At 46.0% G+C, this 24,629-nt stretch overlaps 1 protein-coding gene across 1 annotated transcript in view; it reads right to left on the minus strand.

Annotated features, from left to right (window-relative positions):
• VANGL2 (VANGL planar cell polarity protein 2) overlaps window positions 1-24,629 on the minus strand; it is a 66,692-nt gene that overhangs the window by 7,449 nt on the left and 34,614 nt on the right. The window contains exons 3-6 of the mRNA XM_048504326.1: window positions 7,470-7,743; window positions 6,786-6,906; window positions 3,623-4,230; window positions 2,453-2,589 (exon numbers count right to left, since the gene is read on the minus strand). Coding sequence (XP_048360283.1) covers window positions 2,453-2,589; window positions 3,623-4,230; window positions 6,786-6,906; window positions 7,470-7,540 — 937 coding nt within the window. The 5' untranslated portion in view covers window positions 7,541-7,743. The remainder of the gene's footprint in view (window positions 1-2,452; window positions 2,590-3,622; window positions 4,231-6,785; window positions 6,907-7,469; window positions 7,744-24,629) is intronic.

Raw genomic sequence — 24,629 nt, forward strand, 5'->3', positions numbered from 1 at the left:
CTCAACCCAGTGAAGGGACGCCGGACAAGTCAGAATCTAGAGTGGCTTGTACACTCGAGTTTATTTTGAAATACTATTTAAGATAACATGGACTGCATAACACCATTCATTAAAAAAAAATCCTGGAACGCTTGGCTTCGTTTCCTTTCGGATTGAGATGTCCTTGTTTAAGCAATCCGTTGGGAAAGGATTGTAATATTATGGGGCTATTTATTATGAGTTCAAAGATAAACCATAATTTATCTTTGAACTAAGTTCAAACGGAACACACCGCAAAGCTTTCATTAACAGTGGGAGTTACCATGCAGACTTAATTGTCAGTTTTCATTTGTATTTTCCTATTTTGTATTTTCGTAGAATCGAATCATATAGTTGGAAGAGACCACAAGGGCCATCAAGTCCAACCCCCTCCCACGCAAGAACACACAATCAAAGCACTCCCGACATGCGACCATCCAGCCTCTGTTTAAAAACCTCCACAGAAGGAGACTCCACCACTTCCCAAGGCAGTGAATTCCACTGTCGAACAGCCCTGACAGTTAGAAAGTTCTTCCTAATGTTTAGGTGGAATCTCTTTTCCTGCACCTTGAATCCATTACTCCGAGTTCTAATCTCTGAAGCAGCAGAAAACAAGCTTGCTCCCTCTATTTTCTTGTTGTGCATCCTAAATATTGATCTTCTGGGTGTTAAATAAAACTGATGATATTTAATTTGGGTGCAATTCTACTCCAGGGGGCACGCTTTCTGGTTTACACTGCCTCTAAAAACAAGCAATGAAATAAAGTGCGTTGAGAGTCAGAGACCTGTTAAGGGGAACTGAGCCTTTTTGCTCTAAAGTTGCTCAGGAAAAGATGGACCATTTATTAAAACAGGGAACAGTCCAGTTCAGTCTAAATTGGGACATATGAAGGCGCTGCAAAAGGAGAGGTTCCAAGGAGTCCACTGAATGAAGGGGACAGGGACATAGCTGGTCTGAAAAAGGGATGCACTGAAAAAGAGCAACAAAACCATGAGATAAGAATAAATTAAAAGAGCAGCACAGAGCCCCAGCAGAATCCAAATTCAGTTTCCAAAACAACTGGAAAATCCCAGTTTCCCAGACCGTATTGTTACAGACCAAGCCTAAAAACATATCAGTAATTCCTGGCCAAAGAAAACCCAACTAACTCCTCTTTAGGGCTCCTTTTGGCTCCGAATCTGAGTAGGTTGGTTTGTTTTTAGCACAGAGTACACACAGGCTTGCTTATAATAATTGCTAATTTGCACAATTATTGTAATCACGCACAATCAGGGAGGGAGGGAGGGCGGGCCAGAGAAGACAGCAGAAAATAAGGGTAAAGACAGGCTGTCAAAGAGAGCAGGAAAAACAGACACAGAGAGGAAGTGCCAGGGAGGGGCGGCAACTCACAGGCACAGCACGTGCTTCGCATACAAAAAGACATGGGTTCCAATAAAAGATGCTGGCAGAAGGAGACGGTAAAAGCGAATGGAGCTTAAAACAGTTCCACAGGAACTCCTGAACTGCAAGAGGGGATGTGATTCAGAGGTCAAAGGGGAGCCTTTGTCTTCCAAAGGTCCTCTTGTCCAATCACAGCCCTCTCCCATTTAAAAGATCTCAGGCACCAGAGAGTCGGCTTGGGGTAGTAGTTAAGAGCGGTGGACTCTAATCTGGAAAACTGAATTCCCCGCTCTTCCACATGATTAGGAGAACCGGATTTGATTCCCCACTCCTCCACATGAGCTGGAAGACTTTTATTTTGTTAACTGCCTTGAGCAAGTTCTCTGGAGAAGTGGTATATACGTTTTCTAAATATGTAAACATTGCCTCTGTGTGTGTGTGTGTGTGTGTGTGTGTGTGTGTGTGTGTGTGTGTGTGTGTGTGTGTGTGTGTGTGTGTGTGTGTGTGTGTGTGTGGGAGATTTAGACAGCTAGTGGAATCCACCCATTTTAGCATACATATGTAACACTGAAGTTGCACAATCAATTAGCGAGGGCATTTGCTATGCAACTTCAGTGTTACATACGTATGCTAAAACGGGTGGATTCCACTTAACACATGCAAATCACACTTGCACATTGCACCCTTTACACTTGCGAACCAATGCAAATGGTTCTTTCTCCCACCCTGGACATTCCACAGGTATATATACTCCACCTGCTTTTACTATCATCAGATCCTCTGAAGATGCCAGCCACAGATGCAGGCGAAACGTCAGGAGAAAATGCTACTGGAACACCGGCCATACAGGCCGGAAAACCCACAACACCCTAGTGATTCCAGCCGTGAAAGCCTTCGACAATACATTCCGTTCAATATTTTAATGAGAGAGAGACTGCTTCCAGGATACATAATATTGGGCTTAAGAAACAAATGGCTCAGCTTAACAAACATGTTCTCCTGAACACGTGAAACTACCTTTGTTCCACATTTGAGAGATACAAGACCACTTACCTTCACCAAGCGAGTACACCTTAAACCCGGACATTTTCTTGGACAGAACTGACTTTGGCAGGTTAAGGAGGGCAGGGTTGTAAACCGGGAAGTCGTGATAGTAATTTTCAAGGATCCACACTGCAACTCGCTGGATGCTGCAGGGAGAAACAAACAAAGGGGTGAGGCAGGGGCTGGGCAACGCCTTCCATTCCGTTCGAAGTGGGGGAAAGATGTTTCATCAAACCTTTCCAGCCTCCTGTAAAGAACATTGAGACACAGAGAAAACACGTGTCTACATTTGGCCAGCAGAGGGAAGCAGAGAAACTCATTGGTATTACTGAGCATGGAAGCCACACAGTTCTCCCATATGCCTCTCTGTTCCCGTAGCCCCTTCTGACCCCTAGAAAGATCATTCTGGGGGGGAAGGGGGGAGTTACATAATCTGTATGGAGGGACAGCTGTGTTGGTGGGTGAAATTGGCTCTTTTCCTCAGCAGGAAGAGGAAGGAAGAGCTATTTTCTCCCCACGCTGCAATCCCTTAAGTCTGTGAAGCTATTCTTCCAAATGGGTCCTCCTATCCTGGAAATTCTTCTTTTGGTGTGTGTGTGTGTGGGGGGGGGGGTGTTGCAAAGGGATGCAAATGTACAGGAATATGGGAAAGTGAGGCATTTTGTGCACAGAATGGTGGGGTATCTTCTCACACACTTCTCACACAGAATGGTAGGGTATCTTCTCATCTTCCCACACATTTATTCATTATTTAGAACATAGAATCATAGAGATGGAAGAGACCACAAGGGCCATCAATGCAGGAACGCACAATCCAAGCACTCCTGACATATGTTCACCCAGCCTGCTTAAAAACCTCCAAAGGAGACTCCACCACACTCTGAGGCAGTGAATTCCACTGTTGAACAGCCCTGACAGAAAGTTCTTCCTACTGTTTAGGTGGAATCTCTTTTCCTGCACCTTGAATCCTAGCCTCTGAGGAAGCGTGTCCTAGTCTCTGAGGCAGCAGAAAACAAGCTTGCTCCCTCTTCCACATGACATCCCTTCAAATACTTAAACACAGCTATCGTGTCCCCCCTTAACCTTCATTTCTCCAGACTAAACATCCCCAGCTATCTCTAGACATGCAACAAAAGCACATACACAAACAGACCCACCTCTAGTCATACCATTCCTTACCTGAGATGGCCAACGTTATAAAACCGGCTGGCCCCGTCAGTAGAGCGCACCACCTTAAGGGTGAAGTGGGGCTGGAGCTGCCGCAGCTCGAGAAGAACCACAGCCAGGTAGTGGACAAAGAGGAGGGCGTCCACAAGGGAGACAGCGTACTGCACGATGCCCTGGTAGTTAGTGTCACGCGAGTCCAGGATGCGGACCCCGTAGAAGAGCCAGTACGAGACCACAAGGAGGAAAACCAGCACCATGAGCAAGGCCCGGAAGACAAAGATGCGCGGGAAGAAGGCCTTGGGGCGGCGAAAAAAGAGGGCCCAGCTGCCCAAGAGAAGAATAAGGAGCTTGAAGGCCACAGAGATGAAGAGCCCTTCGCAAGGTGTCCCGCAGGGCTCCAGTTTCTCTCCCCACAGAAGCTGGGGCAGAAGCATGAAGGCCAAAGGAGTGAGGAAGGAGAGGAGGGCCAAGGCCCCACCCAGCGAGACCCCCAGGTGGCGCGAGCAATCCAAGTGGGCGCTGTCCTCCATGTCCTTTGTGATACGTGTGATGTCATCGTGGGAAATGCTGTGTTCCGACGTGCCTGTTACCACTGTGGTGGTCTCTCCCCAATTGTCATCCTGTCAGGAAAAGAAAACCCAAAAGGGAGAGTTTTGAGACTGGTTGTTGCCTCATGAGGGGAAATATCCCACACATACATAGGAAACTAGAACATCAGGCTAAGCCAGACTCTTCTGTTCAAAACATCCCTTCATAATGCTAGAAAAATGGTGCAGGGGAGAAGCTGGGAGCCGCTCCTCCCCACACAGTGTGGTAGTCCTGACCAGAATTGGACCCCCGTGGCATTGTTAAAAGGAGTTTCCTGAAGGGAATTCGCTTCACAAAATGGAGGCGCATCCTAAGGATGAATTCAAACATGCCATCTTATCAAGTTTGGCCCTGAGATTCTTTAAAACTAGAGACTACTGGGGATGGAATTTGACACCGTCAGCATACAAGGCTTCCCACCCCCCACCCCCACCCCCAGTCCTCAATATGGGGATAATACCACAGAGCCACGGCCCCCTTCTAATTTCTGGCTAACTATGAACATAAGAACATAAGAACAAGCCAGCTGGATCAGACCAGAGTCCATCTAGTCCAGCACTCTGCTACTCGCAGTGGCCCACCAGGTACCTTTGGAATCTCACATGCAGGATGTGAAAGCAATGGCCTTCTGCTGCTGCTGCTCCCGAGCACCTGGTCTGCTAAGGCATTTGCTATCTCAGATCAAGGAGGATCAAGATTGGTAGCCATAGATCGACTTCTCCTCCATCAGTCTGTCCAAGCCCCTTTTAAAGCTATCCAGGTTAGTGGCCATCGCCACCTCCTGTGGCAGCATATTCCAAACACCAATCACACGTTGCGTGAAGAAGTGTTTCCTTTTATTAGTCCTAATTCTTCCCCCCGCATTTTCAATGAATGCCCCCTGGTTCTAGTATTGTGAGAAAGAGAGAAAAATTTCTCTCTGTCAACATTTTCTACCCCCTGCATAATTTTATAGACTTCAATCATATCCCCCCTCAGACGTCTCCTCTCCAAACTAAAGAGTCCTAAACGCTGCAGCCTCTCTTCATAAGGAAGGTGCTCCAGTCCCTCAATCATCCTCGTTGCCCTTCTCTGCACTTTTTCTATCTGACCCTAATAACTAAATACATGTCAATGCCATTTACACCCTCCTGCTAATAACACTTTAAGAACACAGTCATACGGAACATTTCTATACCGTGTTTCAGGAAGGTGGCATGGTATAGCTCAGTCTTGGAAGCTAAGCAGGGTCTGTACTTGGAAAGGAGACCACCAAGGAACGCTCTGCAAAGGAAGGTGATGGCAAACCACCTTTCCTTCTCACTTCCTTGAATGTAAGGCCCCTTCCGCACACGCAAAATAACGCGTTTTCAAACCAGTTTCACAACTGTTTGCAAGTGGATTTTGCTATTCCGCACAGCTTCAAAGAGCACTGAAAGCAGTTTGAAAAGTGCATTATTCTGCATGTGCAGAATGAGCCTAAGTCTCTTGCTGGAGTTGCCTAAGTTGGCCGAAACTTGATGGCTCTTTACACACATATCAAATTTCAAGAGTCTAAATCATTACCTCACGTCTGGTAGACTAATATAATTCCCATGCAACAGACTCAGGGTGGAGAGGAAATGCTAAAGCTGAGAAGGAGTGAATGTCAGGGGGGTACCTAAGGTGACCCAAGAAATTCATGGCTGCATCAAGTCAAACTCTATTGACAAAGGCCAAGCCTTACACTGCTGCCATACTTCCCAAATCATCGCAAGCAGAATATATAGTCCCATTTTTCTTCCTTGTTAGACAAGTTCCCTTCACTCATACAATACAGCGCAACTACCAGCCCACAACCCCAGAAATGATATGACCTGAATCACTGATACGACCTGAATCCTAGTAGGAACACCATGTGAATGATTCTGTATGAAAACTGGCCAAGTATAGCCACTTGGATGACTAATCATAACAGTATGAACGCAAAAGAATATATACACGGAGGAAGATTATTCTTTCGAAAATGCTTTGCAGCGCGCCAGCATTCTGCAAAGGTGATTGCAAAGTTTATTCAGCGTTCTTTGCTATTGAATCCAACGTTCTTCCAGCGTTTTGGAAAGGGCTTGTCTTCTCCAGCATGTCTTATTTAAGATCTTCTTCTGGCAGTTGGGGCTCCCACATGCCTACGTGATTTATCTACACCAGGGGTAGGGAACCTGCGGCTCTCCAGATGTCCAGGAACTACAATTCCCATCAGCCCCTGCCAGCATGGCCAATTGGCCATGCTGACAGGGGCTGATGGGAATTGTAGTTCCTGAACATCTGGAGAGCCGCAGGTTCCCTACCCCTGATCTACACCATCACAAACTGACTTTTGAAACATTGCCTCTACTCATGAATGGTCTCCTGTCTGTGGGATTTATGAATGAACTTGATTCCAGTGCTATTCTATTTGTGTATAAGAATGTATTTATAATACTATTAATACGTTTAGACTTGTCATTCATGCTATAAATCAGTTTGTTGTACTTCCCTGTTTTGGGGGAGTGTTTTTCTGGAGGTAGCTCATCCAGTTTCCGTGTTTTCCTCACAACTCTTCAGCAATGTCACCACTCTGACCACTCACCCTTTCATCTCCTCGGGTCGACTCGTTGTCCAGCAGAGGCTCCCCAGGGGCCTGGATGGTCACTGACTTGTCCCCTCGGCTCCCATCTCGACTTTTGGACCGGTGTCGCTCCCGCCGATCTCTGCGTTGGGGAGACAGAGAAAGAAAGGAGTTCACACTGGAAGCCATGGACTTGATAACTCCCGATTCTGCACTCAGCAACTTACTTCAAGGCAAAGGGGATTCTCATCGGATCACTTAGTCGCCAGTTTGCCTCCATCCAACAGCCCCTCCATCCCATACTTCTGCTGTTTTTCACAGCTTGAATGTTTAAAAAGCTTGTCTCCCCTCCCCCACCCCCTCTTGATTTGGAAGCGAAGGGCGGCGAAGTCTCTGGCGACAACAGATAACTCTAAAAGCGATCAGTAAATAATTTTTGAAACGTTCTGAAAGCAACAAAAGCCGGCTGGTCGCTTTCGCCATTGTAAATCTTATGACAATATGCAAGTGCACTGGGTAACTGCCTGGGGAAGGCAAGATAAAAATATTATTTATATTGGACTGTCAAAGACACCGATTGGGAAATGTCAACCTGGACCCAAGTGGCCAGTGAAAAATGTTAGAAGTCAAATTTCAAAGCAGAAGGGTAAGGCATAACCGACTTGACGAGAAAGCTCTGCACCTCCGCCCTGCCCTCCTGCTCACCTGTGCTTCCGGGAGCTGCGCGAGTGACCTGACTTGTAGGAATACCCCGAGTACTGCGACTCGTTGTCCATGTTGTCAGAACGCCGAGCCTTGTAGCGGTCCACGTTGACAGATTTGGGTCTCCCGGTTCCTGGGACGGCTGCCAAGGCAGCCGCTGCCTCCTTCAGAGTGGGCTTCTTCAGGCCAAGGGGCACCTTCAGGAAGTCAACTTTCACCTTGAGGGACTCTATTTTGATTGGCTGGCTGGGCTCGTCTCAGGAGAAAATGGGGGTACCTGCAAAGGGGGATGAGAAACATGTAATCAAACCAAGCAGGGAATGATGTAAGCTCCCACCCACTGGAACACAGAGTCATAGAGCTGGAAGAGACCACAAGGGCCATCAAGTTCAACCCCCTGCAATGGAGGAACACACAATCAAAGCACTCCCGACATATGTTCATCCAGCCTCTGCTTAAAAACCTCCAAAGAAGGAGACTCCACCACTCTCCAAGGCAGTGAATTCCACTGTCGAACAGCCCTGACAGTCAGAAAGTTCTTCCTAATGTTTAGGTGGAATCTCTTTTCTTGCACCTTGAATCCAATACTCCGTGTCCTAGTCTCTGAGGCAGCAGAAAACAAGCCTGCTCCCTCTTCAACATGGCATCCCTTCAAATATTTAAACATAGCTATCATGTCCCCCCTTAACCTTCGCTTCTCCAGACTAAACATCCCCAGCTCCCTAAGGCTCTCTTCGTAGGGCACGGATTCCAGACCTTTTACCATTCCAGCTGCCCTCCTCTGGACACGTTCCAACTTGTCAATATCCTTTTCAAATTGCAGTGCCCAGAACTGAACACAGTACTCCAGGTGAGGTCTAACCGCACTATTATAAAAGGCAACCGCGAAAGAGAAGATGTCATATTTGATGGATCTATCACATTAAAAATTATCCTGTGTACAAAAAACCCTATGTGTAAAGCAGTCTTGTACCATGTCAGATTATCAGTACGTCTAGCTCTGTGTTCCGTCTCCTCTGAATAGTCGCCGCAACAGTTCTTCAGGGTCTCAGACACACAGTGACCTTTCGTGACATCTGTTGCCAGGGATACTTTGACCACAGATGCCAAGGACTGAATATGGGACCTCATAAACACAAAGCAGGCATTCAGCCATTCCTGCCCCCATTCTCCCAAGCATCTAAACTAAGCACAGCAAGAAGAGGACAACATTAGGAGCACCCCCCCCCCCCCTTTGACACGGCTGCTTTCCACATACAGGGATGTGAGGTTTTGCGGGGAGAGGGGAAGGAATATGCAGTCACGTGATTCCACGCACATATATGCCCTCCTTTCTGAAATGGCCCAGTATAAGGGTAGTATAAATGAGGACAATTAAATTAAAAAACTCCTATTTGACTCATCATAAACTTCACAGATTCAATAAGCGACAAAAAAAATCCAGACAAAGAAAGCTGATTTCATTTTTTAAAAAATGATGCATACTTGAGTCATCAATATTCCCCTTTATCTTCTTGGCACATGAGGGGATGCTTCTACTCAGATAAAATCGTTGGTTTGTGATGCTGACAAGTACTTGTAAAAAGCTACTCGATCGGCAACTGCTTTTAACAGTTTTTTCCTTCTCTTTTTGTAAATACTCGCGTATAAGTCTACTTTTTCAGCACAAAATCCCCCCTCGACTTATACGCGAGTGAACACCTGAGCTTGCAGACCTGCAAAAAAGACCTGCTTTGGGGCAGCGGCTGCCATCACCACGCAAGCATCTTCACTGTGTCATGATAAGCTATCCGTGTTGAAGGAGAACCTGTAGGGACTTTTTAAAAGGGGGATCTTGTTGAGCATCTTCCCTATGAAACTCTGAAGAGATACTGTCTGTGAGAGTTCTATATTCCACTTCAGAACTTTTAAAGTTATTGTTGATACCATACTGTTTTTCTTTTAAATAAATATTCAAAAACATTTTTTATTGGTATCTATTTTTATTTTTGGAATTTACCAGTAGCTGCTGCATTTCTCACCCTAGTCTTAAGTCAATAAGTTTTCCCAGTTTTTTGTGGTAAAATTAGGTGCCTCGACTTATATTCGGGTCGACTTATAGGCGAGTATACACGGTAAGTCAGAAGTGTTTTGCCAGTTATTAAAAATATAGGGCCATTCACTTCTGTCTCGGTCTAACCTTCCCTACAGAGGTGTGCTGAGGGAAAAAATGGAGAACCATGTATAGCACGCTCAGTTTCTTGGAGGTAGTGCAAGAGAGAAATGTGATACCAATATATCTAATTCTCAGCATGGCCTCCATCTGTGGATTCTTAAATCCAAACTTTGGAGACAACACAGACCTTTCTGCAAATCTGGGGGAAAAAAGTCAAGTTGCAGAAAAATCCAAACTCTAAAAAAATACACTGGGGTTAAAATATAAGGAGGGGAAGGCAAGAAGGAAGATGGGAAATTGGAGAAGTTGTAGGGATTGTCACAGATGGCAAAGGGAAAACAGTGGGGGAAGGGAAAATGAGTTCCTCCTTACAAGACCTTGAGGGTTCCCCGCTTGTATAGATCTATTACCTACAATTGGCACACCTAGAATCAATGGGTCACTTTGTTCAGAATGCCCCCATTTCCAAAGGCATTGTCTCAAGCCAAAAAATGAAGTTACCCTTACTTGGGAAGAGAGAAATCTCACACATCTAGAAGCAAAATACAAAAATGCCACTCAACAGATTGCACATTCAATCAAAATTTATAGTGGGAGGGAGGGAGTATACCCCCTTTTTAAAGATTTTCTTCTGTGAAAATGAGACCTTCCCCCAGCCCCCTGTGAAAACTTAGAAAACTGGATCCCTTTTCCAGCAGTAACATTTCTTCGCTTAGCAAGATTGTGGATATACCGGGCACAAAGCCCTGGCTGAGATCACGTGCGCAGACAGACGGAGAGAACAGGGGTATTGGAAGAATTAAATTAAATCCTGACCGACTAACGCTAAAGAGGATCTTCTGTGAACGTGGCTGTCTTCCCCCAGAACGACACGCAAAGCGCCTGAAGTGCTTTCAAACCGAAGACGAGCCCCCAGGTCGGGCTGCCAGAATTCACCTCCAACCCTCCTCCCTGCTTTTCGTGATATCCTGAGTTGTAAAAATCAAGCGTTTCACATGATTTATGTTTTCATTAGTGTTACACTCCACACGTTAATTGCCTCAAAGGAAGCCTGGGGTGGAATCCAGCACAGAAATGAATTATTCAAGGCAAAGTGCCGGCTCCGAGCCTGCTGCGGGGGTTCAGGTTTCTGTCCGAACAGGTTTTGACACAGACGTTCCAGGAGGAATCCAAGCTGACAAACACCAAACTCCCGTTTCCCAGCAAAGGAACCTTTCAACAGACTCCCAGATCCGGTTCTCTTCTCTTGGCAGGGGGAGGTTTGTAGCTCAGTGGAAGAGCCAATTGCTTGGCACGCCAAAGATTCCAGGTTCAATGCCCAGTTTCTATAGCAGAAGACTATCAGGAGGCAGGAATTAAGACTGTACTGGGCTCTCAGACCTTGGAGAACCAATAGCAGATGCTCGGATGGAGGGAACAATGGACCAGTAGAATTAAATGTGGAAATTTTGGGAGGATTCCATAGCTGAGGTGTAGAGCGTCTGTTTTGCATACAGATTTCATCCCTGTTCAAATGACCTCAGATTGCCGGGATGCATGATGAGCTATCATGGTTTAGTAGCGTTCGACAGATCTATCCTGCCATGAACATAAAACAGCCTTGATGGATCAGATCTAGCTTGCTTCCAAAAAACCTTATCAGACAAGTATCTCCTTATCATGTCTTTAGTGCAAAGGAGAGCTGTCCTCTCACACTCCAGGGATGAACACGTGAAGTTGCCCTATACTGAAATGGACCCTGGGGCCACACGAGTCGGTACTGTCTGACCCCTGACCTCCTCCCCAATACCTTTCCTTACAAAAAAACCTCCACACATTCAGGATTCAAAGGCAATTGCTGAGAGCAGAGGCATAGCTTCAAGGGGTGCGCAATGCACCGGGCGTGTGCCCCTGTGGGGGCATGACGAGGGCGTTCCGGGGGCGTGGCATGGGTGTTCTGGGGCGGGGGGCATTCCGGGACAGGGCTGTGGTGGATGTTGGCGAGGCGGAGGACGCACCAGTGTACCAGGCGCTTTCCCCCTTTGCTATGCCTCTGGCCCGCCAGTGCGGTGTAGTGGCCTTAGAGCAGGTAGATTCTAAAAGGGGTGTGTGGCTCCTTTCCCCCTCCCTTTTTCTTTTTTTCCCTTCCCCTCCTCCCATCAGGTATCATAGATTTGGAGGACTTAGAAATTCCAGATGAAAATCAGGAAATGCTACCTGCCCTAGGGGGAAAAGATATCTTGACCCAGCCTGACCAGGTCAAAGGAGGGTGGGGTCTGGGATCTGATAAATTGTTGGGAGTGGAGGGGCGAGGTCTTCTTTTTTTTCTCCTTCTGCTGAGGAGCAGACCTCTGGCCTGGGCTGTGAAGGCAGCAGCCATTTTTGGACCATGTGCTCATCCAGGGAGCTCACTCAGCCTGCCAGGTAATGAGAACTCTTTGAAAATTGCAAACTTCTAAGCTTTAAGGGCCTACCCTATTTTCAATAACTGCTAGCTAGGGTATGTTAGATAGAGGCAGGAGATTTGCATTTTGTTTTGGAAACCCTTGCTCAATCTGGTGCTGTGCTAAAATATACTGGCAACCATTTTTATTTTTAATAAATACTTTCACACCTTAGATGTGAAGAACGGATCTCTGTACCACGAATGCCCCACTGTCTTGATTGCGCTATCTAAACACAAGGGGGAGGAAGGCTTCTGAGCAGCTTTTCCTCCAGGACTTCCAGTCTGACCTGTGGAACCCAAGAGAAGGGAACCGAGGGAAACTGAGGCAGAGGCCTCACGGTTGGAAAGGAAGTTGGGGAACCCTGACCTTCCCCAGCGGGCAATTCCTCTTGGTCAGGTGGTGACAGCGGTTTATCCAGACAGAAAGCAAGCCCTCCCCAGGAAAAGCTGGCAACCCCTGGGAGAGGCTTGGGAGCAGAATAGGGCCTGCCAGGCAAAGCAAGTTCCATGGGAGTGTCGACTCAATGCATGGCAGCTGTGAAAAAGGCAAACTCTATGCTGGGGATCATTAGGAAAGGAACTGATAATAAAACTGCAAAGATTGTCATGCCCTTATATAAAGCCGTGGTGCGACCGCACTTGGAGTACTGTGTCCAGTTCTGGTCGCCGCATCTCAAAAAGGATATTGAGGAGATAGAAAAAGTGCAGAGAAGGGCAACAAGGATGATTGAGGGACTGGAGCACCTTCCCTATGAGGAGAGGCTGCAGCGTTTGGGACTCTTTAGTTTGGAGAGGAGACGGCTGAGGGGGGATATGATTGAAGTCTACAAAATTATGCATGGGGTAGAAAATGTTGACAGAGAGACATTTTTCTCTCTTTCTCACAATACTAGAACCAGGGGGCATACACTGAAAATGCTGGGGGGAAGAATTAGAACTAATAAAAGGAAACACTTCTTCACGCAACGTGTGATTGGTGTTTGGAATATGCTGCCACAGGAGGTGGTGATGGCCACTAACCTGGATAGCTTTAAAAGGGGCTTGGACAGATTTATGGAGGAGAAGTCGATTTATGGCTACCAATCTTGATCCTCTTTGATCTCAGATTGCAAATGCCTCAGCAGACCAGGTGATCGGGAGCAACAGCCGCAGAAGGCCATTGCGTTCACATCCTACATGTGAGCTCCCAAAGGCACCTGGTGGGCCACTGCGAGTAGCAGAGAGCTGGACTAGATGGACTCTGGTCTGATCCAGCTGGCTTGTTCTTATGTTCTTATGTTCTTATGTTCTAAGTCCACAGGGGGTATAAATCCTCCTCCTCCTCTTGCTGCTGCTGCTTGTTGATTATGCTCAAGGACAGTGATTGTCCAACACTCTAACTCAGTGGTTCTCAACCTGTGGGTCGCGACCCCTTGGGGGGTCGAAAGACCCTTTCACAGGGGTCACCTAAGACTCTCTGCATCAGTGTTCTACATCTGTAAAATGGATAAATGTTAGGGTTGGGGGTCACCACAACATGAGGAACTGTATTAAAGGGTCGCGGCATTAGGAAGGTTGAGAACCACTGTTCTAACTAGTACACTATTCTGACTGGTATAAACGCAAGCTTATCTAAATCTAAAAGTTACCCTTCTATAAGGCTGCAAGCCCTCGGCTGGAAACCCCTGGGAGAACTGGGGGCAGAAGTACACGCTCTGTAAACTGGCAATGCTGATGCCACAACATACCTGGGAATTATGCCATAGTGTCACATGACTCTAGGAATTCTTAACCATTAAGATTTTTTCATAGAGATTAGGGAAATAATTGTGGTCTTTACTGTAGAGATTATGGAATTCCTAGAGCACTCTGTAACACTCTGTGATGCTGCTTCCACATACACAACCAGAAGTGATGTCATAGCATTATGTATCACTAGTGCACAGGTGTCAAACTCGCGGCCCTCCAGATGTTCATGAACTACAATTCCCATCAGCCCTTGCCAGTATAGCCAATGCTCATGTTGGGAAGGACTGATGGGAATTGTAGTTCATGAACATCTGGAGGGCCGTGAGTTTGACACCCCTGCACTAGTGCATCTCCCTGATTTTTGTGCTCCATGCAGAACTCTATGGAAAAAATGCTTCTATTTCCTGCCTCAAAACATTTTATTTGATTTGTGAAGAAAGGGCCATTCTCTCTCAAGGTAAATTTCCTCACAGGGTTTGGTGACAATTGAAATGGACGAATGGAGAATCGCATAAAACACCCCTGACCGCCTCAGAAGAAGGGCAAGCTGGAGTCATACTGAATGGAGATGCAATTTAGACTTCATGGCTAAAAACTGGTGACAGACCTCTCCCCCTTCTAAGAATGTGTCTAACCCTCTTTGAAAGCCATCTGAGCCAGAGTCCATTGCTGCGTTCTGGGCAGACCAAATCTATAAACAAATTCTACATTTTGCGGAGAAGGGCTGGGTTTCGCTATGCTGAATTCTACTGCAAACCACATTTGGTGGGTGACCCAGCCTCGATCTCCAGAAAGAGAGAGGGGAAGAAAACCCTTCTATTCGTGATTCGATTGCTCAAATCCCAATTAACTGCTCAGTGCCTGCAGCTGAAATGTACATGCCTGAAATTTTGAAATGGTCCCATTAGGAGTGAATGCAAATGAATTGGCTCGCTGGAAGGAGCGGCAAGGGGGAAAAAAGCTACATCTTTTAAAATAGTTGTGTAGAAGAGGGGAATTTTGACTGGGGCAACTTCTTCTTCTGGGGAACACAGAGGACAAATACTCTTACATAAGTATCTAATGAATACAGGAACATCAGTACAGTCCTGTTGTACCAGACCAGTGATCCATTCTAGTCCAGCACCCTGTCTCATACATTTGCCAACCAATTCCTTTGGAGGACCCACAACAGGACTTCGAGGCTTTCACAGAATCATAGAGTTGGAAGAGACCCCAAGGGCCATCGAGTCCAACCCCCTGCGATGCAGAAATGAACCCCCACAGACATCCCAATCGTCCCACAATATCAATTGGCTGCACTTGTGTAGCTGCACATGTGCAACACAAAAAAAGTTACAAAGGGAAAGGGACCTCCCTGCAACAGCAAGGAGATTCTCCCTGACAGTGGGCGGGAAATAAAGTGCCTCCTGCCTGCTCATTCGCACAGGAAAGGTTCCAACTCGGGATCTTCATAGAATCATAGCGTTGGAAGAGACCATAAGAGCCATCAAGTCCAACCTCCTGCCATGCAGGAACACACAATCAAAGCACTCCTGACAGATGGCCATCCAGCCTCTGTTTACAAACCTCCAAAGAAGGAGACTCCACCACACTCCGAGGTATTGCATTCCACTGTCGAACAGCCCTTACTGTCACGACGTTTTTCCTGATGTTTAGGTGGAATCTCTTTTCCTTCACCTTGAACCCATTACTCCTGGTCCTAGTCTCTGGAGCAGCAGAAAACAAGCTTGCTCCCTCACCAACTTTCCTCTGATGTCGCCTCCTGGTCCTGGGATACAGATTCAGACAGCCTCTAAACTTAGAGGTTTCCTTTAGGCACCATGGCTATCAGCCACTGATAGACTATGGTGCATAAATCTGTCTAATCCAATTTTAAAGCTATGCCTGTGACCATCACTAAGTCCTCTCACAACAAAGTCCACATTTTAATCATTTACTATGTAAAGAAGAGTTTGGATTTATATCCCCCCTTTCTCTCCTGCAGGAGACTCAAAGGGGCTTTCAATCTCCTTGCCCTTTCCCCCCCCCCCCTGCACAACAAACACCCTGTGAGGTAGGTGGGGCTGAGAGAGCTGTGACTAGCCCAAGGTCATCCAGCTGGCGTGTGTGGGAGTGTACAGGCTAATCTGAATTCCCCAGATAAGCCTCCACAGCTCAGGCAGCAGAGCTGGGAATCAAACCCGGTTCCTCCAGATTAGATACACGAGCTCTTAACCTCCTACGCCATTTAACCTCCTTCCTTCAGTCTGTCCTGAATCTACTGCCACTCAGTTTCATTGGATGTCCTAGAGTTCTAGTATTTTGGGAGACAGTGAAAAAGTTTTCTTTGGGCACTTCTGCACATGCAGAATAATGCACTTTCAATCCACTCCCAATGCACTTTGCAGCTGGATTTTACTTGCAAACAGTTGTTAAAGTGCACTGAAAGTGGATTGAAATTGCATTATTCTGCACAAGGGAAAGTGCCCTCAGTCAATTCCACCTGGTGCATGATTTTATAAACCTCTAGCATGCCCTTAGTTGTTTCTTTTCTAAACTGAGAAGCCCTAGACTTTTCAGCCTTTCCTCCTAGAGAAAGTACACCAACTCCCTAATCATCTTGGTTGCCCTCTTCTGTACTTTTCCCACCTTTGCAAGGTCCTTCTTGAGACAAGGTGACCAGAACTGCACACAATATTCCAAATGAGACATAGGAATGTTACTGTCCCCCATTTTAGTTACTCATCCTATCCAAATGGAAATGTCATTCAACCACCCTAAATGTGCCTCTGCTACTCCATAAACTTATCTCAAGCCACCTTAGGCAAAAAGGTGGAGCAGAAATATCTTCAAAACTCAACACAGAGAAACCTCACCCCTTTTCAAAGGCACAACCTGGTGGCAGTGAGTTCCTTAAGTTTGCCATCACTTGTGTGAAGAAGTCCTTCCTGCTATCTGTTTTCAACTCATTCCCAATTTTCTTAACTGACTGACAACCCCTGCCCCAAGTTCTAGTATCATGCAAGTGAGAAACTCCCCCTCCACACCCACCCTTTTTGGTCATCCTGTTTCTCAGCCAAAAAACTACAGATGACCTGTCCTAGTCAGACTACCGCAACCTACATTCAAAGTGGGTAGCCAGGTGCTTCATAACCACAAAAGATAATGGAGCAACCAAACAATTTGCCCCAGGAAACAACAAAAGCTTCCCGGGTGTGTTACAAGAGGCAGAGATGGGAGATACCCAAGGAATTCTGTAATTCTAGGGCCAGAGCCAACCAGATCCTGGGCTTTTAAGAACATAAGAACAAGCCAGCTGGATCAGACCAAAGTCCATCTAGTCCAGCTCTCTGCTACTCGCAGTGGCCCACCAGGTGCCTTTGGGAGCTCACATGAAGGAGGTGAAAGCAATGGCCTTCTGCTGCTGCTGCTCCTGAGCACCTGGTCTGCTAAGGCATTTGCAATCTGAGATCAAGGAGGATCAAGATTGGTAGCCATAGATCGACTTCTCCTCCATAAATCTGTCCAAGCCCCTTTGAAAGCTATCCAGGTAAGTGGTCATCACCACCTCCTGTGGCAGCATATTCCAAACACCAATCACACGTTGCGTGAAAAAATGTTTCCTTTTATTAGTCCTTATTCTTCCCCCCAGCATTTTCAATGGATGCCCCCTGGTTCTAGTATTGTGAGAAAGAGAAAAATTTATCTCTGTCAACATTTTCTACCCCATGCATAATTTTATAGACTTCAATCATATCCCCCCTCAGACGTCTCCTCTCCAAACTAAGGAGTCCCAAACGCTGCAGCCTCTCCTCATAAGGAAAGTGCTCCAATCCCTCAATCATCCTTGTTGCCCTTCTCTGCACTTTTTCTATCTCTTCGATGTCCTTTTTGAGATGTGGCGACCAGGACTGAACACAGTACTCCAAGTGCGGTCGCACCACGGCTTTAAATAGGGGCATGACAATCAATCTTTGCAGTTTTCTTGTATGGGACTCAACAGAACTGGATGCAGGCGACTCAGACTTCAGGGGTGGGGTAGCTTAACTATCCTTTCAATGTCTGAAACAAAGACTGTTGTCGAACATCACAAACAAACTGCAGTTATACTCACATATTCTCTTTGTTCTTCACTCCCCTAAGGTCTTCGATAAAACCTTAGTTTTGCAAAGTGCGTAGAGCACCAGAATGGTATAGTGATTTGAGTGTCGGGCAGCAGTCAATTCCGCACAGCAAATGTATTAACGGGTCGCAGCCATTATAAAGGAACCCATTTTCCTTTTCCCCACCCACATGCGCGCTGTGCAGGAAGCAATTGGAGCCCCTGGGAACAATCCAGGTTGCTTTTGCGCCTTTGCGTGGAGATGCTTCCCTTTTTTAAAATTTCCAGCAACACAAGCATGCAGAAATGACCCCCCCCCCCCCAGACATCCCAATCATCCCACAATATCAATTGGCTGCACTTATGCGAGGCTGCACATAAAAGTAAATACTACACAAAATTTTACAAAGGAAAAGGGACCTCCCTGCAACAGCAAGGAGATTCTCCCTGACAGTGGGTGGCATGGTGGACGGGAAATAAAGTGCCACAGGAAAGGTTCCAACTTGGGATCTTCATAGAATCATAGCGTAGAAAGAGACCACAAGAGCCATCAAGTCCAACCTCCTGCCATGCAGCAACACACAATCAAAGCACTCCCAACATACGATCATCCAGCCTCTGTTTACAAACCTCCAAAGAAGGAGACTCCACCATTCTCTGAGGAAGTGAATTCCACTGTCCAACAATCCTGATAGTCAAGAAGTTCTTCCTAATGTTTAGGTGGAAGCTCTTTTCCTGCACTTGAATCCATTACTCCGTGTCCTAGTCTCTGAGGCAGAAGAAAACAAGCTTGCTCCCTCTTCGACATGGCATCCCTTCAAATATTTAAACATAGCTACCGTGTCGCCCCTTAACCTTCGCTTCTCCAAACATCCCCAACTCCCTAAGTCTCTCTTTGTAGGACATGAACTCCAGACCTTTTACCATTTTTGTTACCCTCTTCTAGACTTGTTTTCCAAAAGGATTGCTAATTTAGCGATTTTCTGAAATCCTGGGTTGAGGGAAATAAAATTGGCCAAACTTGTTTTGGGGGCGGGACCTATGTGAAGCCCCTCCCCCCCAAAAAACGGTTTATATAGCATCTGCACTCATTATACTTGCCCAGTGTGGAATCAACCAGCTGAGAAACTCTTATTCCAAACCCTACTCTGCCACGAAATATCACTGCATGAGTCATACTTTCTGCCATACTAACCTACTCACATGATTATTTTTGTGAGGATAAAGTGGAGGCAGGAGAAATGATGTTCCAAGTTACTTTGACTCCCCACTGAGGAGAAAAGCGGGGTGTAAATATCAAAGTAAGCATCTGTTGCGACATTTAAATGTGGGTACTCGGGTGAACTGGAGTTTGTTTCTTCCCTACAATCCAGGATTCTTTGTTTTAGAATCCTGGTTTGGATTTTTTTTTTTTTAAATGAAGCACCTGAATTCCAATGTCTCTGCACAAACTAAGGGCCTGTAAGACGGAGCTGTTCCGCCGGGCCTTTGGAGGAACCGGGCCGCTGATGAAACCCCCTCCTTCGGCCCTGACATCTGGGCCAACTGTCATCTCAGACTCGCCATTCCTCCCTTTTGGAGGGGGAGGGAATTTTTAGAATGGGAATATTGGACACCATCTCTCCCCCCCCCCCCGCCCCAGGGGAGGGGAGGGGATTATAATAGTGGACTGCTGAACGCCATTTATCTTATTGTAATTTATTATCTTTATTAGAAATGTTTTTTACGGTTGTCGCTGCTTTTAAATGTTTTAATTGCCTACACTGTTTCCTGTTGTGTTGTACACCGCCCAGACCCCTCCGGGGATGGGGCGGTATAAAAGCCTCAATGAATGAATGAATGAATGAATGAATGAATGAATGAATGAATGAATGGTGGAGCAGAAATATCTTCAAAACTCAACACAGAGAAACCTCACCCCTTTTCAAAGGCACAACCTGGTGGCAGTGAGTTCCTTAAGTTTGCCATCACTTGTGTGAAGAAGTCCTTCCTGCTATCTGTTTTCAACTCATTCCCAATTTTCTTAACTGACTGACAACCCCTGCCCCAAGTTCTAGTATCATGCAAGTGAGAAACTCCCCCTCCACACCCACCCTTTTTGGTCATCCTGTTTCTCAGCCAAAAAACTACAGATGACCTGTCCTAGTCAGACTACCGCAACCTACATTCAAAGTGGGTAGCCAGGTGCTTCATAACCACAAAAGATAATGGAGCAACCAAACAATTTGCCCCAGGAAACAACAAAAGCTTCCCGGGTGTGTTACAAGAGGCAGAGATGGGAGATACCCAAGGAATTCTGTAATTCTAGGGCCAGAGCCAACCAGATCCTGGGCTTTTAAGAACATAAGAACAAGCCAGCTGGATCAGACCAAAGTCCATCTAGTCCAGCTCTCTGCTACTCGCAGTGGCCCACCAGGTACCTTTGGGAGCTCACATGAAGGAGGTGAAAGCAATGGCCTTCTGCTGCTGCTGCTCCTGAGCACCTGGTCTGCTAAGGCATTTGCAATCTGAGATCAAGGAGGATCAAGATTGGTAGCCATAGATCGACTTCTCCTCCATAAATCTGTCCAAGCCCCTTTGAAAGCTATCCAGGTAAGTGGTCATCACCACCTCCTGTGGCAGCATATTCCAAACACCAATCACACGTTGCGTGAAAAAATGTTTCCTTTTATTAGTCCTTATTCTTCCCCCCCAGCATTTTCAATGGATGCCCCCTGGTTCTAGTATTGTGAGAAAGAGAAAAATTTATCTCTGTCAACATTTTCTACCCCATGCATAATTTTATAGACTTCAATCATATCCCCCCTCAGACGTCTCCTCTCCAAACTAAGGAGTCCCAAACGCTGCAGCCTCTCCTCATAAGGAAAGTGCTCCAATCCCTCAATCATCCTTGTTGCCCTTCTCTGCACTTTTTCTATCTCTTCGATGTCCTTTTTGGAGATGTGGGCTTACCAGGGACTGAACACACAAGTACTTCCAAGTCGCGGGTCGCATCACATCTGTCTTTAAATAGGGGCATGACAATCAATCTTTGCAGTTTTCTTGTATGGGACTCAACAGAACTGGATGCAGGCGACTCAGACTTCAGGGGTGGGGTAGCTTAACTATCCTTTCAATGTCTGAAACAAAGACTGTTGTCGAACATCACAAACAAACTGCAGTTATACTCACATATTCTCTTTGTTCTTCACTCCCCTAAGGTCTTCGATAAAACCTTAGTTTTGCAAAGTGCGTAGAGCACCAGAATGGTATAGTGATTTGAGTGTCGGGCAGCAGTCAATTCCGCACAGCAAATGTGATATGAGTCAAGCAGCCATTATAAAGGAACCCATTTTCCTTTTCCCCACCCACATGCGCGCTGTGCAGGAAGCAATTGGAGCCCCTGGGAACAATCCAGGTTGCTTTTGCGCCTTTGCGTGGAGATGCTTCCCTTTTTTAAAATTTCCAGCAACACAAGCATGCAGAAATGACCCCCCCCCCAGACATCCCAATCATCCCACAATATCAATTGGCTGCACTTGCGTAGCTGCACATGTGCAACACACAAAATTTTACAAAGGAAAAGGGACCTCCCTGCAACAGCAAGGAGATTCTCCCTGACAGTGGGTGGCATGGTGGACGGGAAATAAAGTGCCACAGGAAAGGTTCCAACTTGGGATCTTCATAGAATCATAGCGTAGAAAGAGACCACAAGAGCCATCAAGTCCAACCTCCTGCCATGCAGCAACACACAATCAAAGCACTCCCAACATACGATCATCCAGCCTCTGTTTACAAACCTCCAAAGAAGGAGACTCCACCATTCTCTGAGGAAGTGAATTCCACTGTCCAACAATCCTGATAGTCAAGAAGTTCTTCCTAATGTTTAGGTGGAAGCTCTTTTCCTGCACTTGAATCCATTACTCCGTGTCCTAGTCTCTGAGGCAGAAGAAAACAAGCTTGCTCCCTCTTCGACATGGCATCCCTTCAAATATTTAAACATAGCTACCGTGTCGCCCCTTAACCTTCGCTTCTCCAAACATCCCCAACTCCCTAAGTCTCTCTTTGTAGGACATGAACTCCAGACCTTTTACCATTTTTGTTACCCTCTTCTAGACTTGTTTTCCAAAAGGATTGCTAATTTAGCGATTTTCTGAAATCCTGGGTTGAGGGAAATAAAATTGGCCAAACTTGTTTTGGGGGCGGGACCTATGTGAAGCCCCTCCCCCCCAAAAAACGGTTTATATAGCATCTGCACTCATTATACTTGCCCAGTGTGGAATCAACCAGCTGAGAAACTCTTATTCCAAACCCTACTCTGCCACGAAATATCACTGCATGAGTCATACTTTCTGCCATACTAACCTACTCACATGATTATTTTTGTGAGGATAAAGTGGAGGCAGGAGAAATGATGTTCCAAGTTACTTTGACTCCCCACTGAGGAGAAAAAAAAGCGGAGGTGTAAATATAAATTACTAAGCATCTGCTTAGACATTTAAAATGTGGGTACTCGGGTGAACTGGAGTTTGTTTCTTCCCTACAATCCAGGATTCTTTGTTTTAGAATCCTGGTTTGGATTTTTTTTTTTTAAATGAAGCACCTGAATTCCAATGTCTCTGCACAAACTAAGGGCCTGTAAGACGGAGCTGTTCCGCCGGGCCTTTGGAGGAACCGGCCGTTGATGGTGCCCCCTCCTTCGGCCCTGACATCTGGGCCAACTGTCATCTCAGACTCGCCATTCCTCCCTTTTGGAGGGGGAGGGAATTTTTAGAATGGGAATATTGGACACCATCTCTCCCCCCCCCCCCGCCCCAGGGGAGGGGAGGGGATTATAATAGTGGACTGCTGAACGCCATTTATCTTATTGTAATTTATTATCTTTATTAGAAATGTTTTTTACGGTTGTCGCTGCTTTTAAATGTTTTAATTGCCTACACTGTTTCCTGTTGTGTTGTACACCGCCCAGACCCCTCCGGGGATGGGGCGGTATAAAAGTTTTAAAAATGAATGAATGAATGAATGAATGAATGAATGAATGAATGAATGAATGAATGAATGAATGAATGAATGAATGAATGAATGAATGAATGAATGAGGTTAGATAGATCACTAATTTCCAGAATTAGGGAATCTACATTCTTATCTCTGTGGGAGAAACGAATACTGAAGGAGCTTCAGAATAGCCCATTGCAAACAAACTTCAGTTTTTTTAACAAAATCTGCATACAGGAATGTGGCATGGATTAAAGAGAACAGGATTTAATATTGGGTCGACCCAGTGTTTAGTACACAATTCTGGGCAGACCCAATTTAAAACTGGGCTGACCCAAAACTAGTACGCAGGTATGTGGCTTGAATTATTCTAAACATTTAAAAGCTGCAGTAAGCTTAGGCAAAATAAATTAGCTGTTTTCTTGCATCGGTGGTGTTCGAATTGCGGACGGGGACTCAAAAGTGGGCTGACACTCTCTTGGAGGTGAGTCAAATGTAGTGTTGCCAGTTCTGTTGGGAAATACTTGGAGATTTGGGGATGGAGCTAGGGGAGGACTTCAGCAGGGTATAATACCACAGAGTCCACCTTGCCTGCTCTCCCTGCTGAGGCAGGAAAAATATTGGGGCACAAGATGGATGCGAAGCCTTCAACAGGAAGTAGAAACTTTGTTTCCTGCCTCCCCAAAAAAGGGTTAGAAATCACCCATCCAAGATGCCCTAAGTCACCTCCAGGAGAAGCAGCCATTTAATCGAGGGGAACTGAAGACCAACTATAATTCTGGAAGAATTCCAGTCACCTCCTGGACATTGGCACCCCTAGCCATATGGCCCAACAGGGCCGGGGAGAGTTGGCTTTGGTAGGCTCAGTGGCAAAGTGGAGCTTCCTTCCACATAATGCCACTAATGGCTTGCTGCTCATTAATGCTAAATATCTGCAAATCCCAAACCAGGAAAAACAAAAGAGAAACTTGGTTCTGGGTACACTTCCATGAGATTGCTGCGTTTCATGCTCAGAGGGAGAAAGGAAAGTGTAATGAATGCCTTCACAACTGACTGCAAAGCAGTACAACAAATTTGGTTTTGAGACTCATCACTTATGCGAATACGTACAGATATACTGATCCAAGTGGTTAAGTTTATCATCTTTTATGACAGGGATAAATGATGCATGCAAATTATGAATAGAATTCATGAAACACACTGGGAATGCAAGTGTTAAAAATGTCAACAAACAGAAAAGAAGGCACCAAAGCGCAGAGAGAGAGATATGCTTCTGACGTGGAATAGCAACAAGCTACATTCTAGTGTTTCTCAAATAGTGAAGAAGAGTATCCCATCTTTCTCTCCTGTAAGGAGATTCAAGGTGGCTTACAAGTTCCTTTCCCTTCCTCTCTCCTCAACAGACACCTTGTGAGGTAGATGGGGCTGAGAGAGTTCTGAAAGAACTGTGACTAGCCAAAATCGTAAAAGGTCTGGATTTCATGCCCTCTGAGGAGCAGCTGAGGAATCTAGAGATGCTTAGTTTGGTGAAGAGAAGGTTAAGAGGTGACATGATAGCCATGTTTAGATATTTCAAGGACTGTCATGTTGGTAAGGAAGCAAGTTTGTTTTCTGCTGCTCCAGAGACTAGGACCAGGAGGAATGGGTAGGCTTTCATTGTGGCTTCCTGAATGGCAGGGGGTTGGACTCAATGGCCCTTGCGCTCTCATCCAACTCTATTATCCTAAATAATCCCATGGCCAGATTCAGTGTAGAGCAGTTTCAGATATCAAAAGGAGTAAAGAGCGCTCAGTGCCA

The sequence above is a fragment of the Sphaerodactylus townsendi genome, linkage group LG01 (genome assembly GCF_021028975.2).
Source record: "Sphaerodactylus townsendi isolate TG3544 linkage group LG01, MPM_Stown_v2.3, whole genome shotgun sequence".
Lineage (NCBI taxonomy): Eukaryota > Metazoa > Chordata > Lepidosauria > Squamata > Sphaerodactylidae > Sphaerodactylus > Sphaerodactylus townsendi.